Raw genomic sequence first — 22,844 nt, forward strand, 5'->3', positions numbered from 1 at the left:
AGTCACCGAGAGAACGAACGGAGTCCTGTACCTTGTGGCTTTTGGGGGGGTTATTAATGAATTATTTGTATTGTTGCTTTCACTTTTTCATTAATAATTTGGGGGAGCGTCTCATGAATGCCTCTACGCTGCTACGGCCTATGGTGTAGAAACCGCCGCTGGTGTACGGTGTGCTCTGGCACTGTACCGGTAACATAATTCTGGCATTGTTTCTTTGATTGAGCAACGAGGATTTCTGCAACATCGCACAGCGGACAAAAGTTGAAAGATCCGTCCCTCCTTGTGCGGTTCGGTTCGGCGATTTCCCTGAAGATCTAGCCTGCGTGCTCCTTGCAAGCCCGGCAGGATTGTCGTTGCATTGAGTCTCGGAAAACGGATACTGTTTCTGTGCGTGCATTGTTCCCCCCAGCTCTTCAACAGGCGTTTTTGTACAGTGCACAACAAAATCAAAGGCTTGCACCTCTGAATTGGGAACCCACAACATGTCAATGTCAAGAAACACCGGTAAGTGAAGATCGCCTTAAATTGCTTATGGCGCTGTTTTGCTAATTACTGGTCAGAACAAAAAAGCAGTAAAGGTCCAGGTGTGTCCGTTTCACTCAATAAAACAGACTATTGCAGCCCGCACATGTAGTGTAATTGCTTGTGGGTTTCAACCTAGGGTCGTGTTTGCTCCTCTCTCCAATTCCCTAAGTATCGCCCGTCACGAATTCCCCGTCTAATTTCAGCCTTTTATTTCCAGTAACTACGCCGCTGGGATACAAGCAGAACAAATAATTCCTGTTTTATCTGCTTATGCGGAAATCTAAGCCGCTCGCTGGCTCAGTGGCGCGGCACGGAAAACATTATATATATTTTAGCCAAGAATGCACGATTTAAAACGGGTCCCAGTTTGTTGTTGCCCAAGCAACGATTGAAAGAAAAAAAAAAGAAGAAGCAAAGTTTTCTTGTGCATTTGGCCGAGCCAGCTGAAGAGGGACCGGGCTTGTTCCTAACAATATTGAGGACACCGGCGTGCAGTTTGAGCTGCGACCTCTTGGGTGGTGGTGGTGCAAGACCCGGAACAGCGTGCGCAGCTGTGTGGGTGTCGGGGGAATGGCGGGTCGGTTCGGGAGGTGGTCGAGGGTTTGGCCAGAAGCAGCTGGGCATTAGTTTAGGAAGTTAGAAAAGTAGGTTATCTCCAGGAGAGGGTGACGAACTGTTCACGTGACCGTGCGAACTCCGTGCATCTCAAAAATACGAGACCAACGATTTTGCTTTTCTAGACAGCAGCAATATTCTGCAACGACTGTGGGCTTCGGCTACAGAAATCACAGTTTTGCGGGGCAGCGTGGGGGGTTCCGTCTGACTTCCTAAGTTCAAAACGTTAGAGAGACGTGATTAAAGCCAGTGCGACTCATTATCAAAGGCAGTGAAAAACGGCGAGCACAGCACGGAGAAAAAAAAACCGAGCGTGGTATCCGAGTCGCCTTAGAGCAGACTTCCTCCTTACCTCAAACCCAAGGGCACAGGGAAAGATAATTCCTACAAAGTATCCATGCCACTTTGAAAACCTGGGAAAGCCCACGCGAACGTGCGTTAAAACATGTTGCCAAGGCGTGTTTGTTTTCATTAGGGCAAAAAAAATGGGTTTTTCCTCCGTGTGCGCTCTGCTAGCGCCAAAACAACCTGCAATGAGTAAAAGTACGGGAATCTACACCAGCCACATGTTTATTTTGGGTGAAAGATTGAAACTTGTGTATTTTAAGGCTTGGGCTTTCATTCTTACCTCTTGAATGGGACAGTGTAACTTGCAGAATTCTGCACGCATGGCTTTAACGTCGGTAAATGGTTTTTAGTCGCCTTTTTTGTCGTAGTTGTCAGCACCTCTCGGGCTGTATTTCATACAGCGTCTCGTCTTCCAACTCCTTAATTCCGCATTTGTCGTCTGTACCGTGCTCAGGTTGTGATTCATCTAGTGTTTTCTTCTGAATGGCGTCGCTGACTCACTCTTGCTGCGCGTTTATATGCTGCGACTGAAAGAGGTGCTGGTGTGTAGGAGGCATGCGGTGCCATTTTTTAAAGGGACGAGATAAGTCAAGCAATCCTACAGGTTTATTCCTATATGACATGACTTTACTCTGCCCGAACTGCAAGGAAACATGTTCCACACAGCTCTCCCCAGTTTTGCAACTTTACCCGTCCAGTGGAAATTGAACCGTTTTTACGATTAATGTGTTAACAGGATTGGATTCATGTATCAGCACCCCGATCCGAGTATCCAAAATCCTCTAAGGCCTCAACAAAGTCAACTAATTGGATTTCTGCTGAATGAGCAGTAAAACACAAACCAGATGACCGGGAGTGGGGAAAGTGCATTTCAAATCGTCAGGTCTTTCATGAAGCAAGCCACAGTATCTGCTTCAAACACATGGCTGGTCAGCTTGTTCCACACCCCCCCAACTCTTTGGGTAAAGAAAGTGTTCTCGGTTTTAAATCACTTCCATGTAGTTTCGACCTATGTGCCCTGGTTCGTGTTTCACTGTTAATGCTGAAGAAGTCTAGAGGGTTGACTTTGTCAGTCTTAAAGCAGTGTTGGCTTTTTTGGTTACTTTCATTCAGTCTCAGCATTACATAAATATTTTTCTGCCTTATTTTTCCATTGCACTGATAAGCAAACTCAAATAATTAACTAAGTTACTTGAAGGAGGCTACTAAAGCTCTTATTTTAGTGACTTCAGGCTCCAACATAGTATAGGAATACTCTGTGGGTATAGCAGAATTCACAAGCCTGGATGATAGCAGTTGATATTAAGTTGATGCATGATTGCATAATAAACTCATTGTGGAGTCCATTGATCAATAAGTGTTCCAGTCTCCTTAAGGAGTAAGTCTGAACCTGCAAACATCATTATCAGCTCTTGTAGAAAATTAGTATTGACTTACAACAGCTGCCTGGTGGCAGTGTAGATGTTGGACCTAAAGAGATACTTCATATCAATTGCTTTTCAATTGTATGGCATTTTCAATGGCACATTATATTATTGGTTCCTGCTTATACAATAAGGTCTGATAATAAGCTACTTCATCTTGATAAATTGGATCTCAAGGAAGTGCAATGGGGAATGAAATTAGCGTTGCGCATAGCCTCTCAAGCAATTGGCAAAGCACAGCTGCCCTTGGGGCTGTGTAACGTTGTTATATGTACCTATTACACTTTCATCACTTCTCACTTAGAAACCTTTTATTAGACAAGTAAGCCAGCGTTGCAGTAACTGGTCTGCTGGGATAAAACGACATTGTGAGGGTTCGAAAAAACGTCATATTCAGAAGGCTGGAAACCGCGCCTTTAATTAAGGGTAGATCACAGGTGGTAGTGTTTTAGGAGAGAGGATGAAACCGAACAAAGGCTTCAGCCGGACTGACCTGGTTTCTGCCAGCTCCTCGTGCCGGCCTAATTAAATGCCCTCCCATGGCATGTCAAATTGAGTCATTCCAGCTTTCAACATGAGTCTGAAGCAGAAATGTCTGTAATGTGATTATAGTGCCACTTCTTAAAACTCATTAGCAATTGTTATGGTCGTTAGGGGGGAGGGGGGTTGTGTCTGTGCACAGTTTCTTAGTTGCATATGAATGTAGAGAGTTTGACGATGTTTGCTTTCCAGCCTGAAGTTGGTCTCTTCGGGGATCGTTATCTCAAGAGGCTTCAGCTGTCTAGGGGAGAGCCAAGCATCAGAAAGCAAAATAAAGTCCCCTATAGCCACTAGCATGTATTGGTCACTGACTGGCTGTGGAAAACACATGAGAGTTCTTTTCCACTTGCAGGCTCTTTATTTCTGTACAATCTATATGATACAAAAAGGCAAAGTACATTAAAAAATGCATTGTTTTTTTTAGAATTTTGACACATGGCTGGCAGAGACTGACGATGGCCTAGCTAGCTCAGTGATTTCCATGACAACTTATCTTTTTTAAGGCGGCCAAAATCATTCAGCTGACAAAGAGTACACAGGTAATATATGATGAGGACCATCAAGCGGATATAGTAATAATTCACAATTGCTGGAGAGTTACTTGCTGGGTGATGAATCAGTGGCGCTCTAAGTCAGAGGTCTGAAAAGCCCCAGATTGCATTTCTCTGACATTCTTGACATGCTGCCCCCATTTTCATGCAATGTGGGTCCTCTGCAGCCAGAAAACAGATTTTTTTTTTGTCTACGCGTGCGCGCGATTTGGTCAGGGGGAATGGTGGTTTTATGAATAGGTGGGCTAGGGGGTTTTACGACCGTTTTGTGAGAGGAGGCAGAGTGTCTTCTCTCCTCCTCGCAGAGCAACAGATGGTTCCTGTAGTACAAGAGAGCGACGGAGAGATGTCCTGGTTGTAAAAGTTCATTAATGCATGCGGGAGTCAGAGAGTTAGGTCAGGCAGCAAAAAAAAAAAGGCAGCGACTTGCTTTTGTGGCTTTCATTGTCCCGTATTCAAATGGCACAGGGGCATGAAAGCCCGAGAACCAGAAGGTCAGTCCTTTGGCCCGGTTTTTGTGAACAGCCCACGCCACAGCTGCGCAGCCAGCGATGGCTGGACGATCCGAGCTGTGCGATTGGTCCAGCGCTGTTGCTGAAAGGCGAAAAAAAGTCCTAAACCCCCCCCCCCCGAACACCCAAAAATTAGGGTCTCCTAGCCAGCGCACCACACAGCACAATGAAGTGCTGTCCGGCCGACGCGAGTGTAGCGCAGACGTTTGGGAAGGAGTCACGTGCCCACCAAAAGGAATCTGAAACGTCTTTTGATGCCTCAGTTAGTCTTGGTCCCAGACCGCACTCTTGTGCTGTGGCGTTTTAGGAGCTTGGCGATGCGAACTTAAGGTTATTCAGGCTCAGTGTATCCCAAGGCTGTGAACAGAGTATCCAAGATCAGAGGAGCAAAAGCTCAGAGCGGCTTCGTCCTGCTTGAATCTGACGGTTTGGATTTGTCCTCCAGCGAGTGTGTTTGTAGTGTTTCTGAATGGAGGCGACCATGATGTGGTGACAGTGAACCCCCGACCTCCTACCCCTGAGCACACCCTTCCCCCCCACGCCCCACGGTCGTCCGGCGACGGCCCAGTTTCCGATAGGTCTGCATCCGCGGAGGAGAGTACAGTAAATCAGGAAGGGGGTCAGGAGTCGGTCACTGAGAGAGCAAGTCCTTGAGAAAGAGTCTCGGAGTCTGTGTAGGACAAAATAGCAACTGGGTAGAGCCTCTGGAGAAGCACTTCACTCAGGAAACTGCTCAGGGCGTGTGAAACTTTCTTTTAGCCTTGACACCACCTCTTTGTGGTGCTCAGTTAAGATTATTTCTCAGTTAACATCAAAACTGATCCTTATTATTCAAAGAGCGCCACAAGGGTTACTTTGTACTTTGTTACTTTGTAGAGCGATACGTAATGTAGATAAATCATAGATGCATATATGTTCAAACGCTGACAGAAAGTTCCATGTATGTGCCTGTTAGTTTGTATTGGGTGTGCCTCATATGCCTAGCTACTAAATTATACACTCTAGCTTTTATTAAGGAATACTTGCTTCTCATATGCAGACGAAACACAAAAAAACCGTTAAAAACTGAAACTGTTTGAAATGTATTGCTCTTTTAATTCAGCTCAGTCCAGCAAAGGCTTAAGTAGGCGGAAAGAATGTCTTCTAACTTCGTGTCTGAGGGTCCCATCTGTCTTTGTGTTTGCATGAGTAGGAACTAGAAGTGAGTTTATAATGGGGAAGAAGAGGCTGTTCTTGACATGGGGGTGTGGGTGCTGGGTAGGACAGACCCAGCCATCTTGTCGAACCTGAGACCCTGGTTTCTTTTAAGCTCAGATGAGATGAGATCCCCTCATCTTTGTGTCCTCTGAAATACGCCGGATTGGCAGAATCTGGGTAGAAGCTACCCAGCCTGTATATAATTTTCCACCTCTCCTGTGTGCAGCTCGTGCTTTCATTCAGCTGATGACCGGGTTCTGAAGGGTTTATTTGAACTGTCCTAGTCTGACGGCATGGTTGTTTTTAGCTCAGGTGCCAGCTAAGGTAATGATTACCTATTAACAAATGCAGTTGTTTGGCGGAGCCTGTTGCAACCACTTTTCCTGTGCTCTCAGGTGTTACTTTGCAACCTGTGTGGGATAGCATGGAGCAGCCTGGACCCAAAAGTGGGGAGAAAGAAAAAGGCAGAACAGAAAATGTGTAATATACAGCAGGAGGGACACAGCCGCTAGCAAACAGTTTCATGTGACTCTAGGAGATGAAGGAAAAACTGGTAATTTCGCATAACGAATTTTTATAATAGTCCAGGTGTGGACAGCACTGTAGCACAGTGGTTAGCATTGCTGCCAGCATTCCTGGGGTGCTGTCTGTGTGGAGTTTGTATGTTCTTCCCATGTTCATGGGGTTTCCTCCCACAGTCCAAATACTGGAAAATGCATTGACTTGCCCCTAGTGTGAGTGTGTGCGGGTCTGTGTCTGTGTGTGCCCTGCTATGTCCAGGGTTACTGCTGGTTAAAATGGATGGATGGGTTGATAGTCCAGAGGGTCTTTTGTTCACTCAGAGAGCTGCCAAAAAGGTATTGAAAGCTCACAGTACAATGCAGTATTGTCTCACTTTGAATGGTGCGGGCAACAGAAGGGGGCTTGTGGCGCAGAATTCTTGTGAGCCTTAAAAGGACTGAACACCTTTCAGCGTTCAGGTCCCATCACCCTACTGCAATCTGCAAGGCTTCTAAGTAATCCAGCGCCCGCAGGCAATCTAAGCCTCCTTTCCCCGTGAGCCATCCCAGATTCCCTCAGTGAGCTTCCCGGCTCTTTAATGAGTTACAGTCCTGAGTCACCGGAGTATCACAGCTGCAGAAGTACTGGGGATTGAGATTGCACACTTAAAACAAACATGGGCAGGTTACTGCACTTCCTGTTGACTTTTTTTTCCCCTGATTGGATAACAGAATGTGGTCATAGAAACCAAATAAGCAAGCACTATAAAAGCAGGCAGCAGTTTGCGTGACTGCTCGTGTGTTTGCTCCGCGGTGGGAGTTAAGTGCTCGCCTACCATACATGACAGACAGCAGAGGGAAACAGGGATTGCTTCCGCTTGGGAGTGGAAGGGGTCCAAGGCTGAGTGAAATACAGAAAAGGATGTTTTAAAAAAAAACCTGGAGCTAAAACAACGTTTTCTAAGGACTGAAGAAACAGAGCTTCAGCGAAATATTTAGAACTTGCTTTTTGTTCTTTTAAGATAAGATAAGATCACTTTATTGGCCATGTACAATTTCTTGTATTAGGAATTAGTCACATACCCCAACTTGCTCTCCATGAGACACACAGACAGGGAGAGAAGCTTGGGGTCAGAGCACAGGGTCAGCCATTTATACAAGGCCCCTGGAGCAGCTGGGGTTAAGGGCCTTGCTCAGGGGCCCAACGGAGTGGGATTCCTCTGCCGGCCACGGGATACGAACCGGCAACCTTCCAGCCACAGGCGCAGATCCTGAGCCACAGAGCCACTGCACTGCGGTTTATTTTGGACACGTGTGGACTTGTTCACGCAACTACCCTGTGCTTCTTGATTTATCTCAGGTTTGGATTAGAAATGCTCTTTCCGACTTGCTTCATTGTGCTGGGGTCTATATTCGCGCGACTTGGTGCACAGCACAGGAGCCATTCCTCTCTTAGCTCAGACATTTTGCTCTTAAACTGAGCTGCAAAACTGGGATGTTTTGCCGTATTTGTGTTTCATCTTGACCTGTCCTTTGCAAAAGCATATTTCATGAAATGTACTGAGTTTCTGGGTTTTTTTTTTGCATATTATGGGTGAAAATGCATGATGTTCTTCCCCTCTAAAAAGCTGGACGTGAATTTCGGTAGGATCCACTTGTCGTTAAAGGAAAGCAGTGGCATGAGGAGCTGCAGCCAGGGCAAGTTCAAAAGAGAGAAGAAGTGCCTGTTTATGCGAGTTCTTTAGGCTATAAAAGCTCATTTTTGAGTACACTTCTTGTTGGACCCTGGAATCCTTCTTTGATTAAGGAGGAATACTTGAGTGCTTTGTCTGGTCACTTCTTTGCAGCTCAGACGCAATCACTGCTAACAGAAGATCCGCAAGTTGTCTGCTGTTGCCTGGTAACATATTGCAATGAGAGGCCACAACAAGCATGTCCTCAAGTGTGTTGAGTCTGTCTCAGGGCACCTTGCTGTAAGGGGTAGGTACTGGGGAAAGGAAGCAAAACCTTATTTACCTGTCTGCAGAGCCCAATTTCAAAAGGCCGTAGTTAAAAAGTGGATCTTTGAGTTTGTATTTGAAAGGAAGGCAGAGGAGCCACACCCTTGCTGCTTGCCAGGTTAAAGCATGCATAACTGCAACTGGCCTCTGAGACTTGCGTGTCCAGTTAGCGGGGCAGTTTTCTACGCAGATCGGTTTCATCGTCACGCTGGTAAAGAATCAGCCAGCTGACGTGCCCTGATTAGCTAAGCCACTCGAAAAAATGCACGACTTGTCAGCAGTCAGAGTTGTAGCTGTCAAAGATAAAGGTGATATTTTTTTGGTAGGACTTCCTTTAGTGGCACGAGTTACTGTGAAGCTATTGATCACCGTGCATGGTTCAAGGCTGTGGAATTTCTTTGAGGGGGATTTCCAAACGCTGATTTTGCATCAGAATAGTAGGTTGCATTGCTTTCTAGTCATCAGGGTTGTTAAGAACAGATGCATGAGTGCTGGGCAGATGCATGAGAGTGGGATGTTTCAGGAGTCCTGAAGCTCTAGAGGTGCAGGAAAGTCCTGCCACAAGACAAGGCAAATGGTTCCCGACAGTGTACAATTTTATATGAATATTACTATTTTTAATTAAGAAAATATCTGCACAAACTCAAGTTTGTGTGGCTGCCATATTAGTGCAGATGGACCGGAGAGGACCAAAACCTTTTTCTTGGTTTGTAGAAGGAAAGAACCCCCCATCTCCACCCGTTTCATTTATAAAAATCAGGCGGGGGGCAGTAGACTTTATTGAAGTCTATATTTTAGATCTGAGCACAGGAGAGCGAATTCGTCCACTGCTTAGCTTTAAGACATCACCAGGCACATCTTTTCACAGTAAAACGTACCTGCAAGTAAAACCTTTTTTTGGGGGGGGGGGCAAAGCAGGGAGGTAGATAATGGAAGGTGGGTATTCCACACTGTAATTTTAGACTACGTAAACTTTAACACAGAAGGTGTAGCTGGGTGTCTGTACCGCTCTTGGCTTGACGTAACATCCTGGCAACAGGCACCTGAAGCAGCCCCTTTCTACTGCAGCGTTCCTTGCGAGTTCCGCTGGCTGGTTCCCAGTCAAGCCCCCCTCCTCTTTCTGGTGCCAAACTGGAAAGAATGTGGCCGAACGGAGGTCGAGCCGAGAGATCGGCCCTGCCACAACGCTCGTAACCGGCCGGCAGGCCAGCTTCTGAGCAAGAAAATGAAAACCGCCGAGGGAGGGGAAAAAAAGGCCACACCACCAGCTGCAGTTTGCAGCGCACATGAAGTGGCTTTCGCTCACTAAAAACAAAAAGGGAAAACCAGCTCGTCGTTTTTTTTTTTCCCGGCAAGTCCTTTGAACTCACCGCACAGTGTACACTTCCTCTTAGCGGTCTCGCGCCTGTTTGTGTCATTTCTGGGAATTTAGGGAGAAGAGAGAGGGTAAATTCGACCCATGATTAATTCCATGGGTATGAATTAAGTGCTGGGTGAGCGTTCCCGGATCGTCAGTTTTTTTTTTTACAAAGCAGCAAATTTCCCAAGCTCAAAACTCTCACTGAAAACCAACCGTTCCAGCTATAAGGCTGCATTTCTCCAGCCACGAGTCAAAGAAAACAATGCCCTTGCACATAACTGCGCCAGAATACTTAGCTCTGCAGTTATAACTGCTTGCATATTAACTTCTGCAATGGTAATCAAGTTTCTTGTTTGGTAGAGGTGTCAGGAAAAACACAGTCTTTTTAAATGCTTACTCAGGGTTTTTTGGGGTAAGAGTGATGTTTGTTTTTGTCCTGGGATCAGTCCTGCAGCTTGAATGAGTAAGTCTCATCCTGCCAAAGTTTACGGCCTGTGTCAGTAATCCAGGTATCTGTCCTAATGCAGACATTTTCCTACCAGACTAGCCCCAAAATGGCCCAGCAATACTCTGTGTGACTTTGGTTGTAAAATGTATGGAAACAATAAGTACAGAATCTGGAATATTTGCAGGTTCAGAGGCTAGTATTAAGTGGAACTGCAGTTTGAGGGGGATGAACTTACTATATATATATAAGGGGTATTTTTATATTTCGGGGTTAGAAAGCATTGATGAGTGCATTTCAAACCGCAATAAAAGAAAAAATTTACACATTAACTTCTAAAACCTCCAATTTACATCAGAAGCATCTCTTTTAATCTAATAGAAATATTGCTCTCGATTTTGAGACAGATTTGCCAACAAATACTACTTACTTACTTAACTCTGCATGCAGATCACATTGGAACATTTCTGCGGTGAAATGTCTGCTGCACAACCTGTACTTATTGACTCGTACATCACAGTACACGAGTCATTAGAGGGACTAGTGAGCAGGAAGGGCCGCATCAAGTCGCAATTAGTGGGAACTCTCACTCTCGGCGGTTTGCGACAAACAGTGGCAACCTTACAGAACTTTCACCAAGTTCAGTTTTGCGCCTAATTTCGAAATTTGTCCAATTTTTCTACACCATCAACGAATTTATTTTGTTACCGAGATTTAATAACAGTCTGAGAACCTGGGACCGCAGTTCTCCTTGAAGAAAGCATATTGCAAGCCTTTTGATGGACCGATGGTGTGAGGCATTCTCACACATCAGATGACTGAGTTACTCCTACACACGAGTGAGGCGTGGTGGGGGAGATTGAAACCCAAATGTAGGCACCTCCTTTGTTACGCACCCGCTCGAAACTAGCTGACAACATTTTGCACGCGGAGTTCTCAAAAGGCCCGTATGAAACGAACGACTGTGACACACTCCAAGCTGTCTTTAAAAAAAAGGCATCTGTCTTTCAATCCCCGGGTGTTAGTCACCCAGAGGATTGGATTATTCTCAGACACCGAGTCCCCTGTGGGCTTGACGTGACTTTTTTTTTTTAGAATGTGCTATTGTCAAATAGACAGTGTCCGCAGGCCAGTAACCTATCAGGAGAGTGTGGGATAACATCCATGGCGATGGCTGCAGCTACCCCTTCCCTGACAGAGATTAGATCATTTTATCCACGCGCAGCTGTGGTTTCTGCAAGAAGGATGTGTTTTTGGCTTTGCTCGTGTTCTGTTCTAAGTCGCCAGCTTGTTTCCCCCTAAGTGAGACACTCTGGCAATACGGAAGCTCTTCCTAATGTATGCAAACTTTTTATGTTCTGGTGATTAATGGCGCACGTGGGTTTCTGGCTAGAAATCAGAGACACACAGAACGATTATCACATGGTCTGTACTGGGTTCTCCTTGTGGTAAGGAATCTCATGGAGAGATCATGCATCACTATTTTCCCCGTTGTAATAATTCTTAGGTTATTCCCATTAGGAAAACAAGTGCAAACTACTTGAATTCCAAACATTTTCAAAGTTTCACCACCAAATAAAACCTAAATAGGCATAACATGCAGTATATAATCTGCACTGCATAAATATTCACAGCATTGTTGTGTTAATTAGTACATACAAATTCCAGAATCAGTTTTGAGAGTTAATCATCAGATATCTGCCCTGAAAAGCTGTGTGACTGTTTTTGAGTAACATTTCTTTAAGACCATAAGAATGGTTACAAAAGAGAAGGAGGCTTTTGACCCATCAAGGCCATTTGGTAGTTAGTAGTTAATTGATCCCAGGATCTCATCCGATCATTTCTTTAAGGAACTCCTGGGTATCAGCTGCAACACCATGGCTGGGAAGGCTGTTCCACACTCCTGCAACCCTTTGCGTAAAGAAGTGCCTCTTGTTCTTGCTTTTAAATGCACTGCCACTTTTCACTCGTGTCCTTTGGTTCATGTGTCATTCTTCAGCCTGAAGAAGAGTTCTCAATGCCTTTGAGAGTTTTGAGTACTTGTATCAGGTCCTCTTGTAGTCTTCTCTTTTTAAGACTAAAAAGATTCAGTTCTTTCAGCGTGGGACATTCCTGGAAGTCTTGGAATGCCTCTCTGCGAGAAATAAAAGCATTATAGAATATTGATGAGCTTGGCAAGGGATTTTCCAGGTGGCTGATGTGTTCTGGCATTTGGAGAGTAGCACTGGGCCCAAGTTCCAGTGAGAACATGAATATTTCTTGTTCTGGAGGAAGTTGTGCTACAGTCATTTCAGCCAGATCCCCATACTCTGGAAATAATCTGTGGAATGCGACTACACTGCAGAGCTGGGCTTCAGACAGGAAGCAAGTCCCAAATACTTTGCATGCTCAAACCTTTCATCCTTGTTTTAGCACTTGGCTGCCGGTGGTCAATTCATTAGCTGGGTTTAGCAGAGTGTGCAAGTTGTTACACGAAGACATGTTCTTGCAGCCTTCTGAAACGAACCTTAAATTGTTTGCGTACATTCCACAGATTCTGGAAAATTCACAGGCCCGCAAGGGGGTCTCGGACTTAGAGGTGGGAAATTGCGGTGGAGGTCGCTGTACTTTCATCCTGTCTAGGAATTTCAGAAAGAGTTGTTAACTTATCCACTTCAAAACTATAGTTGTTGATCTTTGCTTCCTTCCAAGAAATTAGAGGCTTACTAGTTGCTTGAAGTCCTTGTTGCTTTTAATAAACCAATAGGTGTTGGTTTTTATATACAAATCCCTGGGTTGCCTTGTTAGATATAAACCATGTCATTAAGTCTCTAGTTGGTCAGGGTTTGTGCATCATGTTTACAAATGCTTGATAACCCTGCCCGGACCTAAGGTCTCAAGACTGCAGTCTGACTTTTTTTTCCCTTTTGAAACCTCTTAATGTCTTCGAATAGGCAGACGTTAGAACTGCTGCTTCTCCGGTAGATGAGAGAGAGAGATGCCGTTGCATGTGACTTTTCAAGCGTGTGCCACTGTTTTTGTTCTACGTTTCAAGCCCCAATTGCAGCTAGTAAGTTCCCTCTCTCTGGTGTCTCTGGAAGGTTGTAGGGACCGAGCAGGCCGTTTGGCAACTATTCTAGGGCGGGCTGTGGATGTCCTGGCTACATTTGAGCTCATTAATTGGTAACAGCACAGGCATGAGGGTATTCATGCCCCCACTTAACCCCAGGGGTGTTCAGCCAAATATGTGCCACAACAGTCTGTTAAAAAGATAGCCCGAATCTGACCTTACTGGGCCTACATTGATTGAGACACTGAAGCATCTGTCAGTTTTGAGCCAAATGGGTTCGTTTTTATAAGAAGGGCCCATTTGAAAACGAAACAGAAAATGGGCTTTCCTTTCCTATCTTAAATAGGTGACTGTGTATGTACTGTGTGGCGCTACCTGACCAGGGTAGCCGTGTGTCTAGAGTTCCAGATTGCACAATTTCAGTTTGTTTTTGTTTTTTGTTGTTGTTCTTTTCAGGAGGCTAGAGATTGTCGAGAAGAGCTCTATTTATTGCAGTTCCAGTGAACAGGAAGAAAAAAAGAGCCATGCTTCTTACAGGAAAAAAGCCATGCTTATTATCCAGCTTATTACAGGAAAAATCACTTTGCTGAGCCAATTACCTTCTTAGATGGACAGGCACGATGATGGTTTGACAAGTTTTTTTCAATTGCAGGTTTTTCCTTTCAGGGCGTTAATAGGGAATTTCAGACACAAACACACATTTTTTGGCATATAGAATCTTACAATATCCAGCAGAGACAAAATACAGGCCCGAAACACCGTCGTCATTCTTATTAGGTAAAAAATGGCTTCAGATGTACCTGGTGAAAGTTGTAGCCGAACCAACAATCTTTTTGAATTTGAGGTGTACGATGCATCAATGATCAGTCCACAACAACTGTGTAGTGAAGAGACTGCACATTGAATTGGTGACAGAATGTTATATTAAGAATGCATATGATAAATCAAATACAGCACAAATTCAGGTTGTCACTATGCATCATTCATGCCTTATGTGCTTTATAACTCTGCGTGATCAAATGGGCAAAGTTGTCAATAGCACACGTGCATCGCAAAGGGAAAGTCTGCTGCTTAACATATGTGTCCTCCTCTTTCCTGTTCCGTTCTGGGAAGAAGGTGGTCAGACTCCACACAGGCTCGGCAGTTTCCAAGAATTTCAAATAAAGCTCCAGCCAGTTTTTGGCCAGCCGCCCGGGCGAGTTTAAGCGGGCGGAAAAAAAAAAGTGACAGCAGTTTCTTCTGAAATGACGGACACAAGCCAGTCCCAGGTCTGATGTCGGTTGAGCCAGTACAATATTCGCGTTCACATGTAACAAAAGTTAGGGCTCGTGTTAGACTTTGGTTTGTAGAGTCGGGATGAGCTTAATCATTTTTCCAGTCATTATATGGGGCTCAGTCTCGCGTTACAGACGGTAACCCTATGCTATCACCATATAAAAAGATTGTTCTGCGTATCGTGTCTGGTTACTCGGGATTTCTAATGCGTCGTTTTATTTTTAAGACAGGCTCCGCTTATTGATCTCCTCAGCTTCTGGTTACAACCAGAATGTATTCGTCTTGAGCAAAGAGGGGGTCTAGGCTGTCTTAATACAGGTCGTGGACAGGACAGTGTGAACGACCACGGTCTTGTGTTGGGGGTGGACGTTTCATTTTGGCAGTTCAGTACAGTGATGTTGTCACTTCTGAAAACCACCCTTTTGCAAGTCCTTAATTTGTATTATCTCACCACAATTAGGTTACCTAATCTGTGTTGATATGTGCAACAAAGCATGCCTTTTAGCCTTGGGGTTTAACGTAGTTTTTTTTCTCTCGTAGATGTATTATTTCTTGCATGTACTTTCTTAAAGTTGGCTGCTGCAGTTTTACCAAAAAGGCACATGATGGAGCAGCTTATTTAAATATGCTTGCACAAGCGTGCGTGTGGGCACTATTGTCCGTCTGTGGAATGATTTGAGACAGAGGAAGTTTTTTTTTTTTTGGCAGTCGCTGGTGAGGAACCACAGGCCCTGAAAAATTACATTTGTAAAGCACATTTCTGAAAAGAAACAAATCTCATTGTGGTAGGTGTAGTAAGCCACTGGAGGTATGCATACCCTAGTGCAGGTAATTAAGAAAGAAAGAAAAGATTTTGAAAGCGTTTTCTGAAAGTGCTGGCATCTTGACTTTTAATCTTGCTGCAGTAATCGAGCCTGGGAACCTTGTGCTTTTGCAGTTTCGTTCTCTTTTTGGGGGTTGAGTGCATCTTTGGGATACTTAAGGAGTCCCTAAAACGTCTATAAACGTCAATAAGACTCATTGGAGTTGTTAATTACAGACGTGATCATAGCAAACTCCGGGACTGCAGCAGTCTGGACGATCAGGAATGGTTTTTTTTGTAACCACCATTGTTGTCTTCTGCCCTTATCCATCCAAAAATGGAAGCAGATTGCTAAATGACCTTCTGTCTTGTCTGTCCTCATCACATACTCAGAGTTGCAGTATGCCCTTGTATTCGTAGGGCTGTCATTATATTTCTTTGGATGTAGAGTGTTCTGAGCGTAGGGATCCAGCACTATTCTTTTCCTTCTGAAGGAATTCTACAGTAAAGAAACCAGTTGGAAATGCCTAGTTTATTTCTCTTCGTCTGTTTCACCAGAGGCAGCCTGCAGCTTGGAATTAAGGGAGGAATTAAGGGCTGAATTGGACAACCACAGCTCAGTGTTCACCAGAGCGCATTTTACAGGGCCTCTGCAAAAGAGGCGTGTTTAAAGAGGCTTAGCTCTGGAGAGTAAAATGTGTTGTTCATCTGAATCACAGAGGAGGCAGGGCAGTGTGCCATTCGGAAATGTTACCAGGTTCTGTTATAAATATAGTACAGGGATCAACATATTTCTGGGAAAGTCATTTGAATGGTCACCATAACTCCATTTCCATGAGTGCCATTGTTTAACGGTAAACAGCACCAGTAGTTTGCCATTAGACCCAGGATTTGGCCAGGATACAAGCCTCCAGCAGTTAGCTGCTTTTCATAATGTGCTCCTTTTCAGATGTTGTTCAAAGAATACGTAACAGCTCTTCTGACCGTTTCTAACATCAGCCTTGATGTCTCAGTTCACTTGTTTTGCTCACATACTGTTTTGTCAAACGCTGAGGGTACAACAGTTCTCAAACCAGTCTTGACAGGAATTGTATTCCAAAAACATCCCGTTTTTACTTTTTAAGTCACTTGTGTTTGATACAATTGGAAATTCTTTAACAAAAGACTTTCGGATTGTTTTGCCTGTTTTATGGTCCCACCATGCCATTTAATAAAATTGTACCAACTGCTTTTGAGTTTGCCAAATGCATTATACTGATGAAAATAAGTTGCAGACATTTGACTTTGTTTTATCTTTATGTGCATTTTTTTTGCACCGATATCATATTCTGTCAATCTTTTTCAGTTTTCCACTGCAAATAAGTGGAAACTGAACCCTGAGATATTTTTAGTTTTCCACAAGCAGCCTTAGTTTAATTTGGGCCTGTCAGCTGCAAAGGAATTTATAATCACGGTCAGTAAAACCTGGCTCAAGCTGAATTACAGTAGATCTAACTTCTACATCCCTGCATTGAGGAACCTATTGCTTTGAATAATCATTGAAGACGCAGCTCAGAAAAAAAAGATCACTAGTCATATTGATTGGTTTAGGTCTGGACTGTTTTCTTTGCTTCCTGTTGTAAAATGGTTAAAGATTCCTAAGAGGTTGGGCCTGCCGAGTAACTCAGGAAGTAAATGTGCTCATCTGACTGCATGTTAAACTCTATGGTCATGGGTTCGAGTTGCAGTCCTCTCACTTGCCAGCTGTGACTGTGCTGTGGTCTCAGTGAGGGACATACATCTCTCCCAATCAGCACCGCCTCTCCAGTATGGGGCGGTGCTGCCTGTGACACATTAAAAGCTGATTGGCTCAAAGGTAGGCAGGTAGGAGGAGTCAGCCTGTACTTCCCCTGTGTGCGGTCACAGGTTCTGTTGCTGTGAGATGGGGAAAACACACAACTGGCTGTTCGAAATACAGTGCGTATAAAATGACTAATATCTGGCAATTCTAAATAATAATTTAGGTTTTACACATCGGTAAATATTACAGTTACTCCTAATATTTGACTTCTTAGGTTGTAGGAGTGTTTTAACTAACTTAATTAATTGTGTTACATCTTTAATTTGAAATGCATTCCTTTAATGTTATTTGGAGAAATGTCTATTGAATTATAGAAAACTAACAGTACCTGTAATATGTATCTATAAAATAAAAGTACACATAGGAATAAAATAGCATTAAAATCCTCTTTAAAGACATGGAAACATTGCAAGTATTCTGTTAGTTTAAAAGGAAGGCTAACCACAATCCTGGCTTGGGGCTTACTGACAGATTTTTCCAATCTAGGTTTTGAACCTGTTGACACAGCCTAGCTCATTTGACTACGACCTCTACCAGAGACTTAAGATACTGCAGATTACCAAGAGATTTGGGATCACAGAGGTTATGTAGGATCTTGAATGATGCCTCTGCTTTCTGATGTCTTGAATCCATCTCTCAGATAGAATGAGATGTTTTTTTTACTTAAAACTGCATCTGTTTCACATTGGTCGATTTTGTTTTGAAGACTAAGATAAATCTGACACCAAACGGGAAAACTCAAACCCCTTACCCTAACAATACCAGTAAAGAGGTCAGTTGACTTTTCGATAGCCCTACGGTGGTAGACCTTTCTGTAAAACAATACTGACGCAGAGGTTCACAGACTAGATAAAATCTTCGCACTCAGGTCAGCATTCCCAGGGGGGGGAGATTTGATCTCCCACCTGTTCGGACTCGAGATTGTGCCACTTGGCTGGTGGGCACAGGAGTCAGCAGTGACGCCAGTTTGGCCCTTTTCCACTCCGGCTGTCTGTAACAGGACGTTGAGCTGAAGATTGGCTCACTGGGGGGGCTTTAAACCATGTAGCGTCTTTCTGTCTGATGCTTCACAACTTAATATAAGTAGACCAGAAAAGCCACACAAGAGAGGAAGCCACCCAGATCACTTGGTTGCTAGGAGCTAACTTATTAGTATAATTGTGTGTGTTTTGCATGGGTGCTGCAGTTACCCGCCAGCTTCAGAACCGACATGCGGTCTTGGCTAATGAGTGTCTCTTAATTGTCCCTGTGTGTTTATAAGCACTACAGTGGAGTGTTGTCCTATACAGGGCACAGTCCTGCCTTGCACTCTGTGCTTCAGAAGTAGACCCTGGGTTGCCATAACGCTACCAGGAAAAAAATGCTTTCTGTTCATTTTTAGATGGGGTTTGCAGAGATGTTGGATTCAGTGCGCACCTGAAGGGGACAGTTTCACAGCCTAACGATGTCCGCAGATCCTGTAAGGCTGTGGCTGTTTCCGACGCGTTCATGATTTAGCCTTATCATGATTTTAAGATGCAGGAAACCATGCAGAAGTTAAAACTGAGAACAGGAGGAACTGCTTTACACAAAGAGTTGTGAGGGTATGGAACAGCCTATCCATGATGATACCTTGGTTTCTTTCAAGCAACAGCTTAATGAGATTATTGGATCAATTTCCTACCAACTACCAAACGGCCTAGTTGGACTGAATGGAAACTTTGATTTGTTACTTTTTTTTAATGGTGAACGGACTGAGGGGTGTGGGCTTGTGATTCAGTGTACACACTCGCCTGTCATTTCATCGCTCGTCCCCTTGGTGTTGGAATGTTTTATCAGCAGCACAGTTAAAGAGCAGAGGAACGTAATTCTTTGTCTTAAATTACAGTCCATTGAATTTGTTTTCATCTGCCAAAATTACAACCTAGACTGCATGTTCGGGATCTTTTACTGGTGCTAACGTGCAGTTTTGCCTTTTTTTTTTACGGTCATTACTGTCAGTGATATACTTCTAATGTTGGCTAGCCTGTTTGTGCTACTACGCAAAGCCTATTCCACAGCGGTACGAAATTCGGTCCACATGAATGGGACAGCAGGAAATGCTGTCCAACAACTGGAATTGTTAAGGGATAGTAGTGTTTATAAACCAGTGCCTTTTCAACTGCTCTCACCCTCTTAAAAGACATTTAGGGCCTCATGTCTTAATCTCCCGAGTTTACTTTGATTGCCAAAAAACCAAGGCAGTAGACAGTTCAGACATGTTAGGGTCGTTTTCCAGGGAAGTTCTGCAATCTCGTGCCACAGTCACCCGGCCGATTCCCAGGGATCCTTAATGAATCATCCAGCTTAGAATCGGATGAATACGGTCCAGCTGTCGCTGCCCTGGAGGGCCCTTGGATCGTTCAGCCATTTGCGTTTATGTGCGAGCTAATGGCCTCCTGTGTTTGCATTCTACAGGAAAAATGAAGAGGAAGCCGGGTTTGAAAATCCCAGATGACGTCTTCAAGCAGAAAGAGCCTAATCCTGTGTGCGTATTTGTTGATCTGCTTTTAATGCGTGCATGAAATGAATGAATGAATGAAAGAAGACCCCCCTGTTAGGTGTATGATTCAGCTACAAAAAAACTTTTCTAGCTCAGTGGACATAACATGCAGGGGATTTTGACTTAAATAGCATACAGCATTGTATGTTTTAGCACTGGTTAATCAGCTCAGCTTTGCTGAAAGCTGTGTACAGTACCTTTAAAGTTCACCTTTTGGTAAAACAGAATTGCAGTCACAGGTGTTGTGGTGTCACTTCCACGAGCCATGTGGTGTCAAAACTGAACACGTTTCTTCTCATTTCAAATGAACAAACCCACTGGAATGCCATTATTCCATTTATAAGGCATAAACGTTCTTGTCACATGACTTGGAGTAAAATTGATTCATATTATCTGGGCATCGATCGACAAATCCCAGACAATAGCATCATGAGGGACAGCAGATAGTGATGATTACCAAATAATCTCTCTCTATATATATATTTATATGAGTTAACTGCTCCTAGTGCATTAGAAAGTAAGATTTCAGGCACTGTATCATGCTTTCAACAAAAATGATGGACCACGTCTTGTGTCAAATATTATGTAGTTCTACGCAACACGTATTAAAATATCATCTGTGTTCTTGACACAATCAATCTATAAAGACCAGAATAAATCAGCGCCAGCACATTTGGATCACAGCTTTCTGTATGTTTTTTTAACTGTAGTTCTCTTCCTACAGGCCGCCCCGAAATTTGGATTCCAGGACCTTCATTACAATTGGAGACAAAGTAAGCATGTGAGGCTTTTGTATCTTGATCCTTGATAGCTGAGTGGAATCCTGAGGTGTGCATTGCCTGCAGCATGAATTCCCAAACCAGCGCCTCTCCCCACCGCTAAATGCAGCCCAACTCAGAAACCTGACCCCCATGTAACAGTTATAATGCCAGGTCATTTTTCGCTCAGAATCCTCAGAACCACAGTCAAGAACCTTTCCAAAGTTAGTGCTGCAGGAAAACCCAGTTGAGCCAAGAAAGTGAATTAAATGAATTGTTTATGATTCAGCTTCATGTTTTAAGGACTGTCCTGAGCTGTTGTCTTGACTAGATGTAGTAATGGATAAGAAAACAAGGAATTCCTGGGTAGCGTCATTATGTTTATTCTGTAAAATGTTTTATATATCTGGAATCGCTGATTATTTCTTTGCCTGTACACACCCCCAATTTGGAGTCCCCAGCTGTGTCGGCAACTCCTGTATTCACATGTGGAGTCTTTTCTGAACTTTTGAGAGACCCTTATCACAGCTGGTTCCCGGTTACACCACCACCTTCTGTCTCCCAAAGCAAGCGGACTCTGCTAAATGTCTTTTCTTGCTTACAATAATGTTATTATCTGCACAAGTCTTTGCTGGAGTCTTGCTAAGTAATTATCTCGACAATTAGGAATAAAACCCTGTATATGCAGTGGTAAGAAGTGGAGGGGCAGACAGCTGGCCTGTTTTAATTCTGTGATTCCACACTTGTCCAGCAGACTCCAAATCGTACAGTCGCAACAATATCGCACTCGCTCCCTCCTACAAAAAGCGGGCAGTTTTCAAATAAAAAAATCCTCCCTGTCCAGTCGGATCCAGTATATATATCCTCTTCTGAAGGATACACTTTAGAAACTTAAACCCAAGCTAGTCTTTTTTAGAGATCAGAAGTTTTTAATCAATGATGCCACCTCTACTCAGAAATTAAAATGAAGTGACGTCTTGCTTTGATAGGCAATGCATGACTCCATAATAAGAAAATAAATCATTATTATAGATTCTTCTACATTCTGTATACATTCAATTTACATGGATCCTAAGCTCAGTCATGTGGAATAGCCTGACTGCAGAATGGCTGTAACACAAGAAGTGGCATGTGATTAAGGGAAGAGAGCAGTTTCTTGCACTCTGGCACTGGTGCTGTAGATGCTACAGACAGCTCTAGGGCTCTGTCAGCCTGAGGGAGGGATGACATCACATAGCAACCTGTCCTGCACCCTGTGCACACAAACCACTCTCCCTGTCAACACTGACATCACCAGCCTGCTGAATCAGTGTCCGCAACACTGAGGTTACCGTTCTATTCTGGTGCACTGATGTTGGCGTTTGAAAATGACACCGCGTAAAACAGCTTTTAAAATCTCTGCTCAGTTAAACAGGACACTTCAAAAAACACTTTTGCAAAAGCTGCAAAAGCGGTTAAAAAGGCAAACTTTGTGAATTATTGTTTTTGTTTTAAACAATTTTTCAAAAAATGATTTTTTAGCATTACGGTCCTCAAAATGGTATCGGCAGAAGCTGTTTAGTGACCGAATTATGGTTCTCTTTCTTTGTGTTTGTTGAAAATGACCGACCAGCTCATTCAGACATTTTTTTAAAGGAAAAAATACCACTTTCACAGCACCAGTGGCTCCCAGGTGTGGCAAGCACCTGTTGTGTTCCTACCCTGTTAAAAAGGAGTTAGTAATAGTAAGTCCATAGTACAGTTCTGTCACATTCCCTCGATTTCAATATCTGCTGTTAGTTTTAAGCTGCATTACAAACTTGCACTAAAGAGAAGCATGGGGACTCACAAAAATAGAAACACTTCCAAAACCACTGTGAAATTTGCACAATGAAACAGTCGTGCCTTCAGTGAAGGCTTGTTTATGGAGGACCTTTGCACGGTCTCGGAGCAAGGTGATACAGAAGGTATGTTCAGAGCTGGAGAGCTGTGCACGTGCTCAGTGAGTAATCGGCTGGCATTCCACAGGGGACAAATATTAATGACATGTAAAATAACCCACTATACAACAGCAAAGCTAGCGCAACACTGACCCTCCACTTGCGACAGCCAGCGCTCATACCAGAAATTATTTTGATGTCGGTGATATTGAAGCCCATACAGCTGCTCAGAGTTTAGGACAAAAACGAGCAGGTTCGTCCGTTAATCCCAACGTGCAAAGCAGCTGAAACCGGCCGCTGTCACTCAGGAAAACCGCAGGAATATGGAGGTTACACTGGCATTTGCTATTGTTGATGTTCCTTTATAAAACAGGAGCCAAAAATCCCTGCCAGCAAAAAGTTCAGTGGGAGTTTGGTACCGTTTGTCGTCTTGGAATGCATGGCTTTAGGGACCGCCTGCTGAATGGTCGCGTCAAGCATTATCGTTAGCACTGCTAACGTAATGGCAGTATCCCTTCATTTTGTATTGTATTCCTATGGCAAACTGGCTGAATTTTAATTCCTTCCAAGGTTCTAGTTTGGTGCAGAAACATACTGTAGCATGCTGATTAGGTGACCGCCTAACCTAAAAAAAACCCAACTGATTTTCCAAATATGAACTTG

General features: G+C 43.8%; 1 protein-coding gene across 1 annotated transcript in view; it reads left to right on the plus strand.

The window, feature by feature from the left end:
• Positions 1–22,844, plus strand: part of LOC148818649 (dual specificity mitogen-activated protein kinase kinase 3-like) — a 39,093-nt gene continuing 16,249 nt past the window's right edge. Inside the window, exons 1-3 of the mRNA XM_088936597.1 lie at positions 1–504; positions 19,420–19,489; positions 20,229–20,277. Of these exons, the coding sequence (XP_088792723.1) occupies positions 483–504; positions 19,420–19,489; positions 20,229–20,277 (141 nt within the window). The 5' untranslated portion in view covers positions 1–482. The remainder of the gene's footprint in view (positions 505–19,419; positions 19,490–20,228; positions 20,278–22,844) is intronic.

This window comes from Atractosteus spatula, chromosome 18 (genome assembly GCF_055471065.1).
Source record: "Atractosteus spatula isolate fAtrSpa1 chromosome 18, fAtrSpa1.hap1, whole genome shotgun sequence".
Taxonomy (NCBI): Eukaryota; Metazoa; Chordata; class Actinopteri; order Semionotiformes; family Lepisosteidae; genus Atractosteus; species Atractosteus spatula.